This window comes from Nelumbo lutea, chromosome 7, assembly GCF_056320005.1.
Source record: "Nelumbo lutea isolate HS-2025 chromosome 7, American lotus-T2T, whole genome shotgun sequence".
NCBI lineage: Eukaryota > Viridiplantae > Streptophyta > Magnoliopsida > Proteales > Nelumbonaceae > Nelumbo > Nelumbo lutea.
This window is the reverse complement of record NC_142690.1, coordinates 2,426,989-2,448,437: the sequence shown is the minus strand read 5'-3', so window position 1 is coordinate 2,448,437 and position 21,449 is coordinate 2,426,989. Positions and strand designations below refer to the sequence as shown.

Sequence of the window (21,449 nt, the reverse complement as noted above, 5' to 3'; positions counted from 1 at the left end):
ATCAAAACTGATCCAAACCAAACCAAAGGGATTCAGTAAATCTGCTTTGGGCAACACCAGATCTAAGATTCCAGACTGATTCGATGTCTCTACAAAGAGATCCAAGAAAAAAGATGAATCCGATGGCGCAGCAGTCCAGAAGAAGAAAAAAATGTAGAGTTCAGATCTGTAGCCGATCTCGAAGAAGAATCAAGGACACTCAAGAACCTCCCAAATACTGTTAGAGAGTTCTTGAACCAGCAGCAGCAGAGATGACCGAAGAGATACTATGTGTAGATTAGGTCGTGACCAGCTCTGATACCATGTATTGTCTTGGAAGGAGCATATACGCAGCTTTATTAAGAACTACAGAGCTAACTTACAGGGTGATAAAATAGGAAACTAACTTTTCCTAGAAAACTAATTTCTATATCAGTGGGATTCTCCCATTTTCCCATGATTCTAGGAAACCAACTTATGTATGTTTCCCAAACTGATGGACCTAAAATTATGGAGAATCAATCAGAGAGTCAATCTTCTACTTTCCAGCAGAGTCCTACGGACTTCCATTTCCCTTAACAAGTGAGGTGGTGACCATTCGCCACGTTAACAGCAAATGGGGATACCGACTCAACGGGTAACCTAGGTCGTCAAGCTAACCTGGTGGCGATGAAGTTTAGTGAACTCCCACTATCAATTAGAATTGCCACCTTTCATCCTAGGACCTGTCCGTGGACCCGCATGGTTCATGGGGCCTAATAACCCGCTAAGGCTTGCAAAGAAATCACATAATATTCAACGTCAGGGACTACCTCCATTTGTAGCACTTTGATAGTATCGGTTGGGTCACCCGGTTCTTCCTCTGGCTCACTCTCCTCTACTTGTAGTAAGTACACATGTTGGGCCTTGCACTTATGACCCGGAACAAATTTGTCATCATAGTTATAGTAGAGACCCTTCTCACGCCAGGCTTGCATTTCGGTCCAGGACAACTTCTAGCAGGGGAGAGTCATGGTCCTAGGCTTCTTAGCAGGAGGGGTAACCATGTTGGTGTTGGGGGTTGGTAGTTTCAAAATTGGGCTGGATATGGATAAGGTGGGTCGGCCGATCCGCTTCAACCTGTTCAACCTTTCTTCCTATAACTTGGCTAGACCGACCGCAGCTACTAGGGTGGCTAGTTGCATGGCGTTAACCTCAATTCAAATGTCTTCTCAGAGCCCCCCAATGAAGCAACCCACCAGAGCTGCCTCCGGCCACACATGGACTCAGGTGGCGATTCGTTCGAATTCCTTCTGGTATTCCCTCATGGTTCCAAATTGTCTCAGTCTTGAGAGGGATCCATTGAAATTCCCATACCTTGAATGACCGAAGCTCACACATAAAGCCTTGGTGAAATCCAACCACGTAGTCTAAGGGTGGGTCTTACGGTACCATTGGTACCACAGAATGGCTTTCTCGTCCATGTGGATCAAGGCAATGGCTACTCGCTAATTGGGAGGAGTTTCATGAAATTCCAAAAACCTCTCAGCCCGGTAAATCTAGGGTATAGGGTCATCACCTGAGTAGGTAAGGAAGTCGATCTTAGCTGCTTTAACTGGGAAGGCCCCCACTCTTCGTCCTCCGCTACTACTAGATCCTTTTGGCTCAGAATCCCTGGGCATTGCCAACATCCACTCAAACTGGTTGACCAAGGCGGTTAGAGTCTCCTTGATGTCCCATAACTCTCTGGTGGTTTTCCGAACCTCCACTTCAATACAGTCGATCCGTTCACCCACCGCCATGGATCTGGTACTAGGCATGGGTGAGCTCAGCTCTGATACCAAATGATAAGACCCTTGCCTTCGCAAACATATGTTTAAGTGACTAGAGCCGGTTCGAGGGAGCTCATCCTCCTAAAATGGACTGAGAAAAGGGAGAAGCAGAAAAGAAGAGAAAGAGGATGAGAACAAAGAAGAAAAATAAGGTTTCTCTCTTACCTCCTCAAATGACTATTACAAGAAATTTATAGCCTCACATAGAGGCTAGATAGTGATGGCTAACCATTTCTTGCTCAATTCTCCTTATGTGGACGACACACGTAAACAAACCTCAAGGGTGGTGTCAAGCGACTAATTTGAGGTAGGTTTTGGGTCTGGTGATGGGCCTGGGCCTTAGATGCCGGGCTGGTTGCCTTGCCGAGCCTATCAAAGTCTGAATTTGAACTGGTGCGGGCCCAGATCTTAGGCAGCAGTGACCCTTCATCCTTGTCTGAGGTTTTCTCCTGCATAAGGAGATCCTAAACTCCACATAGTGATCATACCCCACCTTCAAAGAGATCGGCCATGGTAGCTTCTAGAGGAGACTTTACTAGTTGAGGTATGCATGGTAGAGGAGGATGTAGTATGAGGGGTTTTGGCCATAGGCCCAAGGGCGGACGTGGAGATGGTAGAGAGGCAGGAGGTGCATGAGGTGGTGGTGGTCGTAATTCAACTTGTGAACAGGGTCCTAAGTATCGATACAATACGCATTTCGATCGTATTGTCGGTACTTAGAAACAGCCGAAACACCTCTTTTTTTAGTTTTTTTTTTGAAATTTTGGTTTTTGGGGAAGTTTAAAACGTGTTTTTTATTATTAAAAAAAGTTGGGGGTCCGAAACACCTAGAAACAGGAGTTTTGGACCGTATCTTTTTCAAAAGACACGATACGATACGCCCGGTATGGGGCGTATTGTATCAATACTTTGAACCATGCTTGTGAGTGCTCACATTGTGGACAAGAAGGTCACATAATCAACTTTTGTTATGATCTTTATGGCCCTCCATCTTCATGGGCTAACCATGTTATGGTGGAAGGTGATTTTGGGAGTCTTGGTGTGGTTGAATATGCTCTTGCTTCTAATGCTAGTAAGGATAAAGACACAATCTCTATCTCATGTGCGAAGTATGAGAAGCTTCACCAGTATGCTTCTTCCAGTGCTACCATTGTTACACTGTGAAGTCAGGTATTGCCTACCTTGTTTCTAGCTACACCTTCATCTTGAGTAATTGATTTTAGATCCTTAGACCATATGACTAGCTCCTTAGATATGTTAGTATCTTTGTCACCTCCTACATCCTAGATTGCTTTTTATGTTCCCAATAGTCTCTTGTCTGTGAGTAAGCTTACTCAAGCAGTCAAGCCCTTCATTATTTAGTAACCTTTTATCCTTCATACTATGTTTTTAGGATCTCAAGATGGGGAAGATAATTGTTAGTGGTTGTGAAGTTGGAGGATTGTACTACCTGGATGACCATAGCCCTCAAAAGGCTCTTCACTCCTCTCTTACACCACATTAGTGGCAATGTTGTCTTGGTCATCCTTCTTTACATGTTTTGAAAAAGCTAGTCCCTACTTTGGAGTCTATAACTCGGGTTGTGAGTCATGTCAGTTAAGCAAACATCATAGAGTGTCTTTTGTTCCCAAAGAAGACAAGAGAGTCCTAAGTCCTTTTGCTTTAGTCCACTCAGATGTTTGGGGTCCTAATCATGTGTCATCTTATAATGGATTAAGATATTTTGTAGCATTTATTAATGACTATTCAAGAATGACATGGATTTAATTAATGAAGGTTCGTTCAGAATTGTTCCCTATTTTTCTATCTTTTCATGCCAAGACAGGGAATCATTTTTGTGTATGCATTAAAGTGTTTTGTTTTGATAATGCCAAAGAATATTTTCATAATAGTTTTCAGCCTTATTTTGATTCTCACAGTATTATACACCAGTCCTCCTATTCACATACTACTCAATAGAACGGTGTGGCCGAGAGAAAAAATCGTCATGTGATTGAAACAACTTGTGCCTTGTTGATTCAAATGTCAGCCCCCAAAATCTATTGGAGTGATGCAGTTCTCGCCTCTTGTTTTCTCATGAACTGTCTGCCCTCTTCAGTCTTAGATGGTGAGTCAGCTTCCTATATTTTGTTCTCTTCTACTTACTCTTTCTCTCTTCCTCCTCGTGTGTTTGGTTGTATGTGTTTTGTTCACAAAGTAGGCCTAGGCCATGATAAACTTGACTCCAGAGCTGTCGGATGTATTTTCCTTGGTTACTTTCATATTCAAAAAGGTTACAAGTGCTATGATCCTGTTCTATGGAAAGCTTTTGTTGCTTTGGATGTTACCTTCTTTGACAGTTTACCCTATTTCTCTGGATGTGAACCTTCTCCTTCTATTATTTTTCCCTTTGACTCTGGTGATGCCTTTATTCCCTTACCTACTATAAAGGAGCCTATTTGACCATCTATTCACAGAGTGTACTCTAGATGTGATCGGCAGCCAGAATCATCACCAACAGTTGATCCAGCTCTAGCTTCAAACCCACCACCAAAGTGTTTGCCGTTGACAGATCCACCATCTTGATCCTCCTATTGCTCTTCATAAGGGTGGGCGTGCTTGCACAAATCACTCCCTTCCTTGGTATGTCTCCTTTGCTCACCTATCTCCTTCACATGAACGATTCATTTCCCTTTTATCCTTTGTTTCCCCTATCGTGTTCTATACAGGAAGCCCTCTCATCTTCTAATTGGAAGAAGGCGATAGATAAAGAATTTCATGCTCTTAAATCCAATAATACTTGGGATTTTACTTCCTTACATCTTGCAAAGCAGGTCGTTAGTTTCTAGTGCGTCTATACAGTTAAACATCATCAAGATGGGAGTATTGAGCAATTTAAATCTCAACTTGTTGCTAAGGAGTATACTCAGACCTATGATGTGGGCAATTTAGAGACCTCTCCAATGGCTAAAATAGGTTTTGTATAAGTGCTCATCTCTTTAGCTGCCAACTTTGATTGGCCCCTATAGTCAAAAATGCTTTCTTCGACGGTGATCTTTAAGAGAATGTATATATGGAGCAACTTCCTGGGTAAGTTACTCAAGGGGAGTTGGGGAAGGTGTGTTGATTGAGGAAGGCTATCTATGCACTGAAGCAGTCACCACAAGCGTGGTTTGGTCGTTTTAGTAGCATGGTGCAAGATTTTGGCTTGAAACAATGCAATGTTGATCATTCTATGTTTAGTAGGGACTTCATATAGGAAAATCATGCTAGCAGTGTATGTTGATGATATTGTTCTCATTGGCAGTGATGCACATGGAATTAGTGAGTTGAAACAATTCCTACAACAATGCGTTCAAACTAAAGATCTAGGAACCTTGAAGTACTTTTTTTGGAACTGAGGTAGCCCGATTGAAGAGGGGAATCTCTTTGTCTCAACAAAAGTAATCGAAGTATGTTTTGGACATGTTGTATGAAACTGGATTGTTAGGATCCAAGCTAATTGAAACTCCAATAGATCCCAATGTTAAGATGATAGATAGTCAGGGGGAGCCATTAGAAGACCCCACAATATACTAGAGGTTGGTGGGCAAGCTGATCTATCTTACCATCAATAGGCCTAACATCTCCTTTAGTGTTAGAATCCTCAATTAATTCATGCAGAATCCTACAAATACTCATTGGGATGGTGTCGTGAGGGTGTTTAAGCATCTAAAGGGTGCTCTTGGTTGGGGGTTGTTGTATAAGAAAGGGGGAGATATGTCTCTAGTAGGGTATTCAAATGCAAATTGGGCAAGGTCTCCAATAGATAGGAAGTCTACTACAAGTTATTATACCTTCTTGTACAGAAATCCTGTCACTTTGGAAGAGCAAGAAGCAAAGTGTGATTGCTAGGAATAGTGCTAAAGCTGAATACATGGCAATGGCCCATACTACCTATGAGCTAATTTGCTTGAAGCATATTCTTCAAGAGATGAATACCACAATTAGTTAACCAATTAAATTGTTTTGTGACAACCAAGATGCAATACATATTGCCTCCAAGCCAGTGCTTCATGAAAGGACTAAACATATTGAAGTTGATTTCATTTTGTGAGAGAGAAAGTAGCAAGTGGAGATATTGTTACTCCCTCTATTAAGAGACCAAGTAGCTGATATTTTTACTAGAAATTGTTTTATCAATAACTGAATGAGATTCATTAAATATAAATCCAGAAATTACAAAGAGAAGAGGGAGATAACTCTCTCAGCTCCTCCCAAAAGGTGAAACAAAAATTATAGAATAGCCTAAATTCCAAAAGAAATTGCTTCTTCCCACCCCTTGCTTGGCCAAAACATCAGCCAAACGATTAGTACCTCTCTTAGTCCAATACGACTGAATTTCCATGCCTTGTGTTAGGTACCTGAACTTCCTTTTTTCATGTATGTAATCCCACCAGCCCATCTCCTCCTTTTGAAGCCATCCAATAACAAGCTTTGAGTCCCCTTCAATTATTAGCTTAGAAATATTTAATTCCTTGGCCTTCTGAATTCCTTCCATCACAGCATAAATTTCATCTCTCAATGAGTCCACTCCAATAGGGCTTGAGAAAAGAGCTCTAATGAAACCATCCTCATCTCCGAAAACACCTCCAATACTTGAAGATCCAAGACTGCCCTCATTATTACCATCAAAATTCAGGTTGATAAAATCCACTGGTAGGAGGGTCCAAGAAGGTCTAATATCAACTTTCAATGGAGCAGAGTTAGCCACTTCCCTCCAGTTTCTCATCAGATCAGCAAGCTATATTCCTTCAAAATTTTTCAAAGTCTTCACCCAATGAATCACCCTAGATGTAATTGCTTCAATTAGGACATCCCTACCTCTTTCCTTATCTACAAATAATTTCTTATTTCTTTCTTCCCATATGGTCCAGCACATAACAGCTCTTGTACACCTCCATAAAATTCGGCCCCTTCTTTTCTGCCAACTAACAAAGGTAGGATTGAACAAGCATTGTATGCTTGGTGAGGGATTCCACATGTACCCAAATAAGGAAAAAACACCATTCCCAAATTGAAGATACTCTCCATTAGCCTTGTAGACAAGACACTGGTGAGGAGATAAGTACCAGTTAGGCCTTTTCCTTTAGAGCAAATCGCATGTATTGATCCTACCAAGGATCACTTCCCAACAAAAGTCACCAATCCTAGGCAAAATAGGCTTACTCCAAACCTCGTTAGTTAGAAAAAATTGGCCCTGGTTATCACTTGATTGGGTTAGGGACACAGAAAGAAGCACTAGTAAAGGTACCCGATGGGGAAAGGGTTCAGATTTTGCAATTGCTTATTGATGGGTCCAAGAACACATTCTCAAGACTTTAAATCATAAAAAGAGCACTGCTGAACTCACAGTCTCTTAGGCTTCAGTTGAAAACAGTTCACTTGATGTATGGAACTGTTTGAGATTAGATGCAAACAGAAACTAAACAAACAAGAGAGGAAGAAAAGAGAGAGAGTTGGCGGCAATGAGTGTTAGAGAGTGAGAGTTTCGAACATAACCTCACTCTAACACTCTAAACATTTAGTAAGGTGTCAATCTTTGATAAATTACAGAGAGGCACTTGAGTGGGCAGAAAAATACAAAAAACAGAACATTACAGAGTATGAGCCCAGAATAAGGCCCATAACAAAGAGAAACATAACATTATATGAAATGACAGTCTATGGGCCATTCGGCCCATCTCCTCTACAGCTTCTCCTTAGACCCAAATCCCAAGCATATCCAGAAGAAGAATTGGGAGGAGTTTCAATTGAAGAAATAGGTTCATCCTTTTGGTTAAATAATGCATAAATTAAAGGAAATTGCTCTTTGAGAGTTAAGTTACCCAACCAAGGATGCTCCCAAAATTTAACAAGATTACCAAAATAAGGATTATATCTAATAAATGGTAAAAAAAAAGGAAGGATGGCATGGACAGACTTCTAAGGGGAGGCTCTTGTAGCCCTAGCCAGCACACTAGTATCCCAACCATCAGCCGCTAGCCCATGGATACTGATAATTACCTTCATCCACAGCTTATCCCTGCCGATTGGTAGTCTCCAAAGCCATTTATCAAGTAGAGTGGACCTTATTAGGATAATCCTACTTTTTTAGGGTAATCCTTCCTGGAACCCTAAAGACAGACAATAAGTAAATTGGCAAAGTTGCAAGAGTGGGCCTTATTAGGGTAATCCTACTCCCCAAGGACAAGTAACATTTCTTCCTGGAAGCCAACCTTTTGGAGAAACTCTCGACTACAAGATTCCAAATTTGGCTTCTCCTCAAATTGTTCCCCAGCAATAAACCTAAATAGTTCAAAGGCAATTGATCCACCTTACAATCCAACAACTCAGCCCCTTCTTAGACTTGTCTATCCTCCATGTTCAAGCCCACAAGACAACTTTTGTCCCAATTCACTTTCAGATTTGACATTCTTTCAAAAATCAGCACTATCATTTTTAAGTTCCCCACCCATCTCAAATCATTACCATCAGAAAACAAGATTGTATCATCAGAAAACTACATGTGGGTGATAGGAATCTCTTCTCCACCAATCTCCCAAGAACATCTAAAATCAACGTGAACAAGAAAGGAGAAAGTGGGTCCCCTTGCCTTATTCCCCTAATAGCATGAAAGTGATCAACCACAAAACCATTGACCAAAATCGAATAATGACAAGTCCTAACACAACCTAAGGTCTACTTGCACCATCTATCACCAAAACCAAAATTCTTTATTACCTCCACCAGAAAACCCCAATCGACCTTATCATAAGCCTTCTCCAAATCCAATTTACAAATCAAACCCTTCTTTCCTAATCTCTTCACCTCATCAACACACTCATTAGCAATTAAAATTTGATCAGTAATTTGCCTATCCTTGACAAAGGCCCCTTGATACAGAGAGATCAAGGAAGGTAAAACAACCCTATCCTTGACAAGCTATTATTCAAGCTTATTGGTCTATAGTCCTTTGGCGCAACATCAGATTTTTTAGGGATTAAGGCAATAAATGTGAAATTCAGCCCCCAGATTGATTACACCTCTCCCAGAAAATACATTGAAGACTTTCTGTAAGTCATTTTTTAAAATCTCCTAGCAGTCTTGGTAAAAAGCCATCGTAAAACCATAGGGACCAAGGGCTTTGGGTCTATCCATAGAAAACATAGCCTCTTTTATCTCCTCAAACTCAAAGTTACTTTCCAACCAATACTTAGAATTTTCAATCAGTTTGGGCCAATCTAAACAAGCAAGCCACACTCTTCCATCTAGGGTTCTCCTAAAAATTAACTTAAAATGATCCACAAAGGCTCAGGCAATCGCATTCTGATTAGTCAAGGTAATACCCTCCATCACCAATTTGGAGACAAAGTTTTTTATCATCCTTCCATTAACCAGAGCATGGAAACATTTGGTATTTCTGCCTCTCTCCTTAAGCTAATTATTCCCTGATTTTTGCCTCCAACTTATTTCTTCTTTCAACAAAAGATCCTCTAGTTGTCTCCTTAAAGACCACCTTTCTTATTTATCTCTTTCCTCAAACAAGCCTAAAATTCTTTTGCATCTAGATCCCCAATCCTACTAATTAGTTCTTGCTCCCTCTCCTCAAGTCTCCCGAACTGATGGATGTTCCACTCCTTAATTTTGGCTTTGAGCTCCTTTGGCTTCCAATAAAATTTCACACCTTCCCACTTGGCCCTTGGATTATCCACCAGCATTGTGAACTTTTTCAATAAATTCATTTACATAAAGCCACATATTCTCAAACCTGAATTGTGTGACCTCTTCCCTCCAAATCCTCCTTAAAAATTGAGATAGGCCAATGGACAGATGTGATCCTAGGTAAGGCCCGAGAAGCTAGGTTGCCACAATGCTCCTCTTAATACAATGTGAATAAAAATTTGTCTACTTAGAACAAATTGGATTGGACTACAAATTAGACCAAGTAAAGTTACTGTAGGCCAAGTGCAACTCATTGAGCTCACACCCTTCAATAAATTGATTGAACTTCTTCATAGTTCATACTTGTGCTTACTCTCTGTATCGGGCTTGTGGTCTCATCTATGAATCTAACAACATTAAAATCACCCGCTAGACAGCAAAGCCCATCCCACAACCCTTCGGTGTCCTCCAACTCTTCCCAAAATTCATTTCTTTCCCTATATCCATTTGGACCATACACATTTGTCAAAACCCACTCAAATCCATCAGAAACATGTCTAAATTTTATTAAGACTGTGTATTTTCCCACCAATTCTTCAACTCCAATCAACACCTCACTGTTCCAAATTGTAATTATCCCCCCAAATGACTCCCAAGATGGGGAGAAAGTCTAATTCCCCTACTCTTCCAAACGCTTCTTGCCCACCGACTATCAAAGTCAGTAAGTTTAGATTCTTGAATCAAGACCACATCCGACTTTTCTTTCCTCAGCATTGCTTTGATAGTTGTTCTCTTTCTAGCCCTACCCAACCCTCTCTCATTCCAACTTAAAATTTTCATCGTCACCTGAAATTAAGGCCTTTCCTCCTACTCCTCTCTACTTTGTTCCCCCCTAAAACTTCATTTCCTACCACTAAATTCCTTATCCCCTTCCACATCCTTTTTTAATCTTTCAACCTCACTAAGCCTTCTTTTCCTAGCCCCCCTCACTTCCTTCTTCTTTATCACAAAAGTTTTACCTCTATTGGCTCTTTTAACTTGCACCCCAATTTATTAGTGAATTCAGCAACTGACTTTTCCTTCTTTGTATCATCACCTTCCACCCTTGGAACCCCAAAGCACTCCCCACTAATAGCACCATCAATATTTTCTATTCTTCTCCCCCTTGACCTCTCATCCTCCTCTAATTCTTTTCTCTTCATTTCTTCCAAAAAATTCTCTATCAATTCCCAAATTTTCTTCCCTTTCTCCTCCACAACTACTTCCTTCTCACTCATACCACTATTTCCAGCTTGCAACATGAAGGCCACCTGGGTACCTAGAGTAGACCTGTTCATGGGCTGGGCTGGGTGTGCAAGCCCAAGCTCGAGCCTGGCCCTTATATAAAGCCCGAAGCCCGACCTGTACACAAAATGTCTTATTTTTAGTGTACTTTTATAAACTAATATTATATTAATTTAGTAATAATTTAATAAATTAATAAACTAATTTGTATTTCCTAATAGTAAATTAATATGTATTAATAATTTAAGAAATAAATATATATTATATATTTATTATATATAATATAAATGCTTTTTTATTATATGTAATAGTATCAAGCCGGGCTTATTTGAGAAAGCCCAAGCCTGACCCGAAAAATGATTGGGCCTGGTATTTAAAGCCCGATCCCACGAGCCTGAAGTTTTGTCCAAGCCCAAAAAATAACGGGTCGGGCCGGGCCACCGAGCTACCCGGCCCATGAACAGGTCTAACCTGGAGGGAAGGCTTCAGACAGAGCAACAGCAAGGATTAGTCACTAAATTGGATTTCACAATATTACCTAGATTCAAAACATGGTTGGACTTGACGGTCATAAGAGTGGTAAGACGACTTTCCTGAGCAGTAGTTTGGTGTTTGCCATTAGTACTAGGTGAGGCCGAATTGGGAAGCTTTCCTTGGTATCATCATCCTTCTGTTTACTCCCATTAATCCATTGCTTATCCTCCCTTAATGCCCCATTTCAAGACTTCAAGTTAGTCTCCACCAACCCTTCACAGACATCCTGGTTAATTTTAGAGTTTAGTTTTGGCATCCCCTTATTTAGGCTTTGGCTTCCATCCCCAACATCCACAACAAACTCCGCGATAACGATCACCACCAATTGTTGTTGGACTCAAAGACGAGGCGTTATTGACTTCATCCAAATCTTCAGAAAGCAAGACGTCAGTACATAAATCCACCTCTGGATCCACTACAATCGAATCTCCCTTGTCCATGCTCTTTGCTAGTGAGTCAGCTTCAGAATCAATTTTTTTCCATATTCTTTCTACTATTATATCCTATAAACCAGTTGATGCATATAAGGTTGGAAGGTTACATTTTGAAATATTGTACATGTATGTGGAATAATTAATGGCATACTCTGCTGATTGAAAGAGAACAAAGCAATAGTTTATCTCCTGCTCTGTATGGCAATAACAAGGACACTGACATGTCTGTTAGTGCCCAATACAACATGAAATGAGAGGCAGCCAAGTTTATAGTATATTTCTTATGCTACAAGATATTTCAAAAGTAATTTGCTTTAAGTGGAAAACCACTATAACAAGCTAATTTTCTATCAAAGTTGAATAAACATGGAATATTACTTTAGAACATGGGAAACATGGCAAATTAATTGTGCATAATGGTCTTCGGCAATCCTCACGTGTAAGACACCCAAAGACAGATATATAAGAAGGCCATGGTTGGTCCCAGCTATTTCAGGTCTTGGGAGGAGTTGACCAAATACAGACCTAACCTTTGGCACACAAAGTGGCCGTTCTCAGTTTCAAACACATTCTCACACTTTTCAGCCCAAGATTTTACCATTAAACCAAGAAATTGCCCCTACACAAAGACAGCTTTTATACAAGTGATAAATGTATATTCAATAACAAATGAACATTAAGCACATGGGATATCTGCTAACAATTTTTCTTAACAGGTATATTATAAACAGAAAATGTCATCCATCAAAAAAGAAAAGAAAGAAAGAAATGGAAAAATGCCTACTATTTAATGTCAGAAATAACAGGTAATATAAAGTTCATCTCACATAAGTAAAGGCATTCAATTTGTATTAAACAATAAGCTTCACATAATTGAACTGGAGTTCATAGTTGTTGTATTACCTACCTAGTTTTGACAATTACAACATTGCAAGTTGGACAATCTATCCAAAAAAAACCCAGTATGATCTCAGACTCCAACCTACATCTATGAATCAGAGCCTCCCCAGTTTCTCTGTTCTTGAACTGAATCTCATGATTTGATCGTTGAATCCCTAAAACCTTTGCATCTAGAGAATAGCGAACAGAAAGTACAGGCCCTTCACCTATAGAATCACAGCTAGGAGCATCATGTGGAGTAAGTGGAACAGTTTTCCATGCAAAGACCTGCAAAGGATGATTCTGCAAAACTCAGCCAAAGCAGCACACATAGACAAAATACAGACAAATATTATATATATTCCAAGACATACAAGTCATGGATAATATGCTACAAAAAAAAAAAAAAAAATTGTGCATTTGATTTTTGGGATGACATATTACCTGATCAGAAGTTACTGATAGCAGCAATTTATTTCCATCGTCATAGAATAGACCTTTTGAACCAGGAATTGTACATCTTAGAGGAGGATGCTGAATATAAACATGAGATAGAGTCCCAGATCCACCTAAAGCAACGCTAGGCTGTGAATTTAATGCTTTTGCAGACATGTTTCAGTTTTCTTGTCTTTAAGTTATAGTAGAATTTTACTAGTCACTTAATTCTGCTTATGAACTTTAAGGTCACACAGAAGGGGAAATACCGAAGTAACAATAGCCAAGTAAAAATTTGGACGACTATATCATTCCATACAAAAGCCACTACACTATATCAAATTCTCAATTTAACACAATATGTTTTCTGTATGTTTCAAATTTTATTGTCTCTGAGCTTTATGACCAGCAATTGTGGAATTCAGTGAATGACAGTAGATTGGGAAAGGAGGAATTTGATCTCAAACTCTTCCTCTGAGCTGCAAGAAACATTGAAGAAAGCTTTATTAGTGCAACTCATGATATAATTGTACAACCATATTCACTGGTTCAGAAAATATAATGGTGGTACCACCTTCTGCATGCATGATTTTAATGCAAGAAACTCTTTCAAACACATGTCCTGTTCAACCTGTGGAACCTTTTTTGCAACACAACTCCCGTATTCTTTCGCCTGCATAAGTGGCAATAAAAGTAAAAGAAGGCAAAATAAAGGAATTAAAGACATTTAAGTCAACCACACATAGTTAGTCATCTAGGTGGCTTGGCAAATTGCTTACATCAAACCCTTGGATCCAAGGCAATTGGAGGAAGATAATGGAGTCTCAACATCAAAGAATAAAGAAAATAGCTCACAGAGAAGAGAGAACTATTAGAAATTCATTAATTTTCCAAAGAGAGCCCTTGTCTCAAACAGTGTTTTCAACCTGCCATTGACCCAGATGATCAAGCCATTAAACCATCGCCCGGTCCCAACTCTGGGTCTGGTCTTTCTAAAACCCAAGATTTGACCAAAAATTGTTGACTTGGTTAAAACCCATTCGACCTAGGTGATAAAACTGTTAAGTCATTGACACATTCAACCTGATCACCAGATCCCAGGTTACCCACTAAAATGTTTTGAAAGATGATATTATACATTTCTAACAAAAGAAAATTTTGTGACTTTATCTCTCTAAGCTCCACAGCTAGAAATGGAATGTGAGATCAAAACCCTGAAATACACTGCTCAACCTCCAAACTGAAATGCTAACATGATTATATGTGAATAAACATCCAAAGTATGGTTCAAAGTATCGATACAGTCCAATACGCCAAATTGGGCATATCGGATTTTGTATCAACACTTTTTTATTCCATACGTGTTCAAGGGGGTCGGTTAAAAGCCTGCCTACCCCTTGAAATGGGTCTTACCCTCAAACTCCCCTTATTTCGTGTATCTATGACCCACCAATATGATATGTATCGGTCCATCACATATCGATACTTTGAACCTTGATCTAGAGATGTCCTTCAAATGAATTTACATGTGTTTTGTTTCACCGTCCGTATGTCCATGTAGAAATATATTATCAAAATACATGATGAAACACAAGATTTTTTTTTTTTTTGAGAAAATCCTAATTCAAGTAATAATTTGATTCCTTCATGGTTTACAATGTCCATAAATTTCCTAATATTTCCATTTCTATGGATACTGATATGAAATGTTACTGGAATAAACATATTCTCCAATGAAGCTGCAAGCTACCAGTGCTATGTGGAGTACGAAAGGTAGTATTGTACTACTATAACATAAGTTGGTGACAATATTTTAGATATGTGGAATAGCAATGTCACTGCCCATCTAATGCACATGATTGCTCCTTTAAGCCACCTCGAAATTCTTTTCAAACATAAAGTTAAATCTTAGTTTTTTATTGTACAATTAATTATTTGGTTGATCTATTAGAATCATTTTCACTTTCTATGAACTTAAATTTTGCTTGAATTCACTCTATCATGTAGTTTTGATGATTTCGAACAAGATAATAATTTAACTCTACTTATGCATCTTTTATCATTACATAATAGCATTCTATATGTTACAATGTTTATACCATGTCTACAATTTTTACAGTATTTCCATATGATGCTTCTAACATTTCTGACTTGTTCCCTATATTTGGATGATTGGTATTTCCACTGGTACGAACATTTTAAACTTTGGATTCCTTTATTAGTCTGAAATTGAAAGTATAATACAAAATATTGGCTCTCTTCCTAAAGAACCAAATACCAAATCAAATATAATGGAGTTCCATGCCCCAATTACATATGTACATCCCATGAAATCAGCTTTTATTAGTGTTGATTTATGTAATTTAACAGTCCCACCAAAACCCTTAATCTGGTCTAATTTCAGTTGATACTTGCATTCCCTTGATACAAGTCCAGCTTCCCCTCTGTGGATATTTCCCAGGCCAATGGGCCTCCATTTAGGGATAGTTTTATTGAACAAAGTTAGCAATAAACCCACTATCTTTTTTTTTTTTGTACTTTTCTTTGTTCTTTCTGATATAGATTCTTTTGGAAGGAAAGGTTCATTATGTGTTTTTCTCCCCTAAAGAGACAAATCCTGCACTTAGTACAAATGGTTATATACTAGTTTTCCCAAGTCCTACAGCCTATGGGTGCAAATATTAGAGGTTCATAAAGAACTAAATACTACGGTAGTTTTTTTGTAATTTGTACAACAACTCCATGCTCAAGTAGTTTTTTTTTGTTTTGCTAGAGATGGCTGTTAATAGCTCTTGTGCATTAGTTTACACACTCTCATGCACATCCCTTTTTTGGCAATTAATAAAATTAACATGGACACCTTTCCCTCAAAAGAAAAATGGAGGCCAATTTTTCTTTGTAAACTTGCTTGTTGAGAAGTAATGCTTCATCTGATATGGTTGCTTGACACTTAGGTTCTACCAACCTCCTTTAAAGATAGAAAAAGTATGTTTAAAGAATAAGATGATCTAAAGTCATCCAGCTCAATGCTATGGCCTGAAAATAATAGAGCTCATTTACTCACCTGAGATGCACAGCTTACTAAGATGCGCTTAAGGGTGGAACTGGTGTTTCGATCTTTCATTTTCACTCTACTGAAGAAAAGAGAAGGTAACTAATAATATAAGTATGATTTCGTTAGTATAAAATTACAACTTAAATTGTGCATAAATTCCAACACAGATTAATATGTGCATGCAAGGGCAGCAAATAATTAGACAAGCCTCAACACATCAAGGTAAAATAATATGACAAAACTATGGAAGCATTAACATGTATGTAAGCTAAGCAACATGAAAACAGTCAAAGCCTGACTTCACACACAAAAATTATGCTGTAGAAAATAGTAGCAAACAACATATAAAATGTACAAATGAACCCTAAACTATTATACTTCTAAAAAACAAGCTGACCTCTTGCTTGAAATTTTTGCAGGCTTTAATTGCACAAGATGTTAAGAACATGATTTTCTTAACCTTAATTAGGCAAGAAAAATTTGGCATATTGTGTAGAGTCATCAAGATCAAAACTACATGCAATTCGCCGGCTATCATGAAGCCCTTCCCTCTCTAGAAAATAGGCTTGACTCTACTTTCTTTAGCTGTTTGGACAATCTTAGAAGCTCATACATTTTCGAAAATATCACCATTTACTTGAAACCTTCAAGATATAACAACATCAACTTAGCAAGAAAATAGATACCCAACAACCTTCCATTACTTTTTAAACATTTGATTAAATGTCGCCAATATAATCTCAATACTCGATGCATAAATTCACAAAACTTATATCCCCCACCTTGCAAGACTACAGAAGGCAATTATCACACAATGCAATGTTCTCACATTACATCATTTTGCAATACTTCATACGTACAGAATTTCCTTGTCTATATTCAGAATACAATCGGTGCAAAAATCATAGAACAAAATAACTCGCTCGTAAAGGTTAAGAAGAATATTTTATTAAAATAATAACGTAAATGAGGAAAAAATGAGAATATAATGAACCAGAACAATTTAGAAAGCTTACTTTACCTCTTCTCAAAAAAAAAATAGATGAAAAAACTGCAGCTTGCAGAACTAATCATAACAGATACGTCTCTTATGAAGTCCGACTAACTATTCATGGAGACAAAGGATTAATTTTTTTTCCACGAAATTAGGTATTCATTTTAATGTACTCCACAAATACTCAATTGAGATCAAGCGAATGAACTATTTGATCTGTCAGGTTGCATGTCTTCATACTTAAAATAACTCACAGATTGCACTAACAACATACTCGATCTTCATCTTCCATTTCTATTTTTCCCTTTTGGTAGGAATTTTTTTTCCATTTTGGTAGGAAATTTTGAAGAAGATGAAAAAGAAGCTATGAATTTTGTGAATTTAAGTTAACTAATATCTATTAGAGAGAAGATAATGATAAAGGAGGGGCATACCTTGGAATTAAATCATTCGTCGATTCGGTCCCATCAAGAACACAGCAAGAGAGATATCTGTTCTGTAAAATTCAGATGTACTGACCGAAGTTCACAACTCGCGAGTCACAACCACCTAACAGTCTTTGTTCCTTCCATACTAGTAGGGCCCCGTGCAATGCACGGATGTGATGGACTCTGGGGCGCCTGTGGAGCACGCTGATCCCGTCTCCCATGAAAGCTGACGTTTAACCGGGACTCGAAGATCGCATCAGTTCTCAATTTTTATGGTCCGACTGTCCGGTCCGATCCAAGTCTAACAAAATTTCTGAATTATTGTTAATTACAATTAAGAAACATTAAAATTATTGTTTTTATAATTAATAAAGTTATAATTATTGTTCATTAATTAGTTACTAAGCAAATAAATTAAAATCATTTAAGTTTTATTAAAAAACCTAATTGTAATTTTGTTAATGGCACATTTTTATTAATTGTTACCAAAATTATTAGGTTGTTTTATCAAATAAATGGAAAAATACAAAAACCTCACCTGACGTTTTTAACAATCATAAAAATCTTCCCTATAGTTTCATTCTAATAAATACCTCCCTTGAACTTTTAAGAAACTCGACAAAAGCCTCCCTTCCGCCACCTTTCTAGACGGAAAATATTAGACTGATGCACTAGATTTTTCTAAATACCCATTTTATCCTTTTATAAATTATTTTACATATAAAATTACTGAAATAACCCTGTTTAAACTCGATAAAAACGTTAGAAGATGACCATTAAAGGAGCTTTTTGTCAAGTTTAAACATGGTTATTTCTATAATTGTATGCAAAATAATTTATAAAAGGGTAAATTTGGTATTTGGAAAAGAACTAATGCATTAATCTAACATTTTTTGTCTGGAAAGATGATGGAATGGAGGTTTTTAGAGTTTCTCAAAAATTCATGGGAAGTATTTGTTAAAATAAAACTAAAGGAGAGGTTTTTACAATTGTCAAAAACTTGAGGAAAGGTTTTTGTATTTTATCCTTCAACATACTATGAAAAAATAGAGGGTGCCACCTGGGAGCCCGGATCACCTGTTACAAAAATATGTTCCAACATCATCTAAGCACTTATAGGAGATCCTACATTTACAGGAGATCCCAACTTGCCACCAAGGTAGAGGATAGACCCAACCTCCATTAGTCCATTTGCAGTAGCTATTATGTAATAAAAAAAAAAAAAAAACTTAGGCCCCATTTGGTTCACAAGAATAGGGAATGGCCATTCCCTATCCCTTCCTTGGGAACAAAATCCCATTCCTACTAATTCCAATTCCCATTCTCATTCCTGTTTGAACCAAACAACCAATGGGTATATGCCATTCTGATTCTGGAGGATTTCGATTCCAATTCCAACTGTGAACCAAACAAACCCCTATTTTCTTCAAACGATCTATTCAACATAATCGTGCATTGAAAGTTAAAGTTCAGAGTCAGCATTTGGTTTTGCAAATTCCTCAAAAACTTTCATCTAGTTAGAAATGGGGTTATTGAAGTAATGCAGGCCCCAAAATTTATGAGATTACACATTTTCTGTGCCAAAATGAGATTAATATAAGCGGTGATGAATTAATCTCTCGACTCGGGAGACAAGAGAGTTGTTGCTTGCTCAAGTGAGCATTTGTGAATCTCTAACTTGCTTGAGAGAGAGTCAAAAGAAATATCTAGAGGGGAGAAGGTTTGCTTTCTCGCATGGCAAGAAGGTTTGCATGCAAATGGAACGTCAGGAGTCTAGCGATCAGGAAGAAAGTAGAATGGAGAAGTGGCTAAAAGCACTCCAAAGCAGATGTAGAAAAGCTTTGTATGGAAAAGTGGTGGCGGATAAAATGATGAATGTGCATGGAATCATCCAGAAAGTTAGGAATTTCTAGTCAAACGGTAGTTACGAAGTGAAATGGTTGGAGGGAGAGCTACTGTGAATTAGCTTCAAAAAGGAAAGGGATGTGAAAAGATTCCTTCTCTAGGAACCCTGGCTAGTAGATGGTTTTCCGCTCCTACTGAGACAATGGAGCCCAAATGTTCTATTGGACCAGGTATGCTACAAAGAACTATGTATTATGGCCCGAATATTGAAGGCTCCTATGGATAAAGGGTGTTGGGATTGGGTGGCAAAGATGGTCTCTGTTTTTTGGGAACCATTGAAGAAGGAGGATGGAAATGAGAGTTCAGAGGATGGGACCTTAGACAGGGTTGAACCATTGTGGGATAGGTTTCTTAGAATCCGAGTTAAAGTAGATGTTAATAAACCATTAGTGATTGGGAGCTTTGATGAGATGGGATAGCTGATAGGGGAGCACGAGGGGTGGAGTTCTGCAGATAGGGGCGCATCAATCACAAAACGAATCATTTTGGGCCCACAACGATCAAGAAAGGAGCGATGATGTGGCAAATTTCTTTGATGGCAAGGAATTACGTGGCAAGAATGATTAAGATGGGTCAAGTAGAGGAAGGGTAAGGAAAGGAAAGGAAAGAGAAAGGCTTTAATGAGGATCCTAGAAAACGAAGGAGTTTTTAGCTACTCGAGGAAAAGAATATCAGAAGGAGTGGTAATCAAAGAAATAGAGGACTCCAACTCAAAATCAGACATGCAACCAACTAGAGCTCTGAAGAAACTGAATCTCTTTAGAAAAGGAGAATGGGGCAGGTTGGGTGCAGAATGGGGTAGTCAACAGGCCTCTGAGGAATGGGGGGAAGAAGATGACTACGATCTTGAAGATCTATTGGTAGATAACATAGAGGAGCAAGGGTTCAAAGAAGAGGAAGAGTGCGAAAAGGAAGCTACAACTGAAAGAATGGTAGGATCCATCTAATGGACGCCATAAAGGTTGTGGAATGGGTGGGCGAATTTCAAAAATTTCCTACCTTCTCTCAACTGGGAATCATATTCCCTAAATTTAGAAAACAATATTCAAGGATCCTACTTGAACCATAATCAAACCAAATCTGTACCAAAAGATAAATGGGAGGAATATACCTGATTCGGAGAAGCAGTATCTCCCAAAGTTGGTGTTCACGCCCAAAGAATACTCCAAGATCCGTTCCTGCTGAAAATGACACAGCAGTGAATGGAACAGAACCAGCAGGGTGCGTCCTACACACTGGATCCTTCACAAGAATCCTCTGGAAGTACTAAACACTGAATCTTTTTCAGTCTTTCTTGCAAGACTGATGTCAAGAACAGATTTCTTGACTTTCTTTTTTGCAAAGATCTAATCTTGCAATGGCAAATGGCGGCGGCAGGAGGAGATCTCCAAATCGAAAAAGGCTGAACTGCTTTTTCTGTTTTTCTGGAGAGTATGAATGAGAGCCTCACTCTCTTCACAGGAGATATCCTATACCTCTTCAAGGTGGTTCGAAATCTCCTCCTTTCTTCTTGATTAAGAAACCTCCTTTTTAGGAGTTATCCCAATCCAAATCAGTATTTGGATAGGGGATAATCTTAATCCTTTCTGCAGATAGAGTTAGCTTACTCCTGATCTTATCAGGAGGTTACCATATTCAAATCTAATTTGAATTTGGTCTCTTAGAGTGGATAAGGCTAAAGACCCAATCCTTTTACTAACTTTAATCTCAAATTCGCCCCATGGATGGGTGATCATATCAGCCCACCTCGAACTGGGCTTTTGGCCCATTAAGTGTTTAGTGTCTAATTACTTTCCAATCTGCTGCCCAGTTGGGCTTCTTTGTATGGCGTGGGACCCAAGCATTGATCTACACACCAGCCACATAGGTTCGGCCCAGCCTCTAATACAAGGCCCAGCCGAATTCACTGAAAAACTCAATGAACCCCTTGAGTCCATCATATGGACCCTATGGGCCCAACACTTACATTAAGTGGTCCCTGGGCCAAGCCATCTTATAAAAACCCAGGGACTGTGGGCAGATGCAAGATTAGCCCATCAGGTATTATCT

The 21,449-nt window shown here is 38.6% G+C and overlaps 1 protein-coding gene across 13 annotated transcripts in view; it reads right to left on the bottom strand.

Moving 5' to 3' along the window:
• The window catches only part of LOC148844608 (C18orf8), a 56,513-nt gene that overhangs the window by 29,017 nt on the left and 6,047 nt on the right, over nt 1-21,449 (bottom strand). For 4 of the 13 annotated variants that reach the window (XM_088954130.1, XM_088954133.1, XM_088954136.1 and 1 more), the window contains exons 1-6: nt 17,502-17,638; nt 16,471-16,717; nt 16,083-16,152; nt 13,593-13,691; nt 13,028-13,497; nt 12,612-12,871 (exon numbers count right to left, since the gene is read on the bottom strand). In XM_088954130.1, the coding sequence (XP_088810256.1) occupies nt 12,612-12,871; nt 13,028-13,195 (428 nt within the window). In that variant the 5' untranslated portion in view covers nt 13,196-13,497; nt 13,593-13,691; nt 16,083-16,152; nt 16,471-16,717; nt 17,502-17,638. Of the gene's footprint in view, nt 1-12,611; nt 12,872-13,027; nt 13,498-13,592; nt 13,692-16,082; nt 16,153-16,470; nt 16,718-17,094; nt 17,460-17,501; nt 17,797-21,449 lie in introns of those variants that run through there. The other 9 variants (XM_088954128.1, XM_088954131.1, XM_088954134.1 and 6 more) reach the window with 3 other exon arrangements.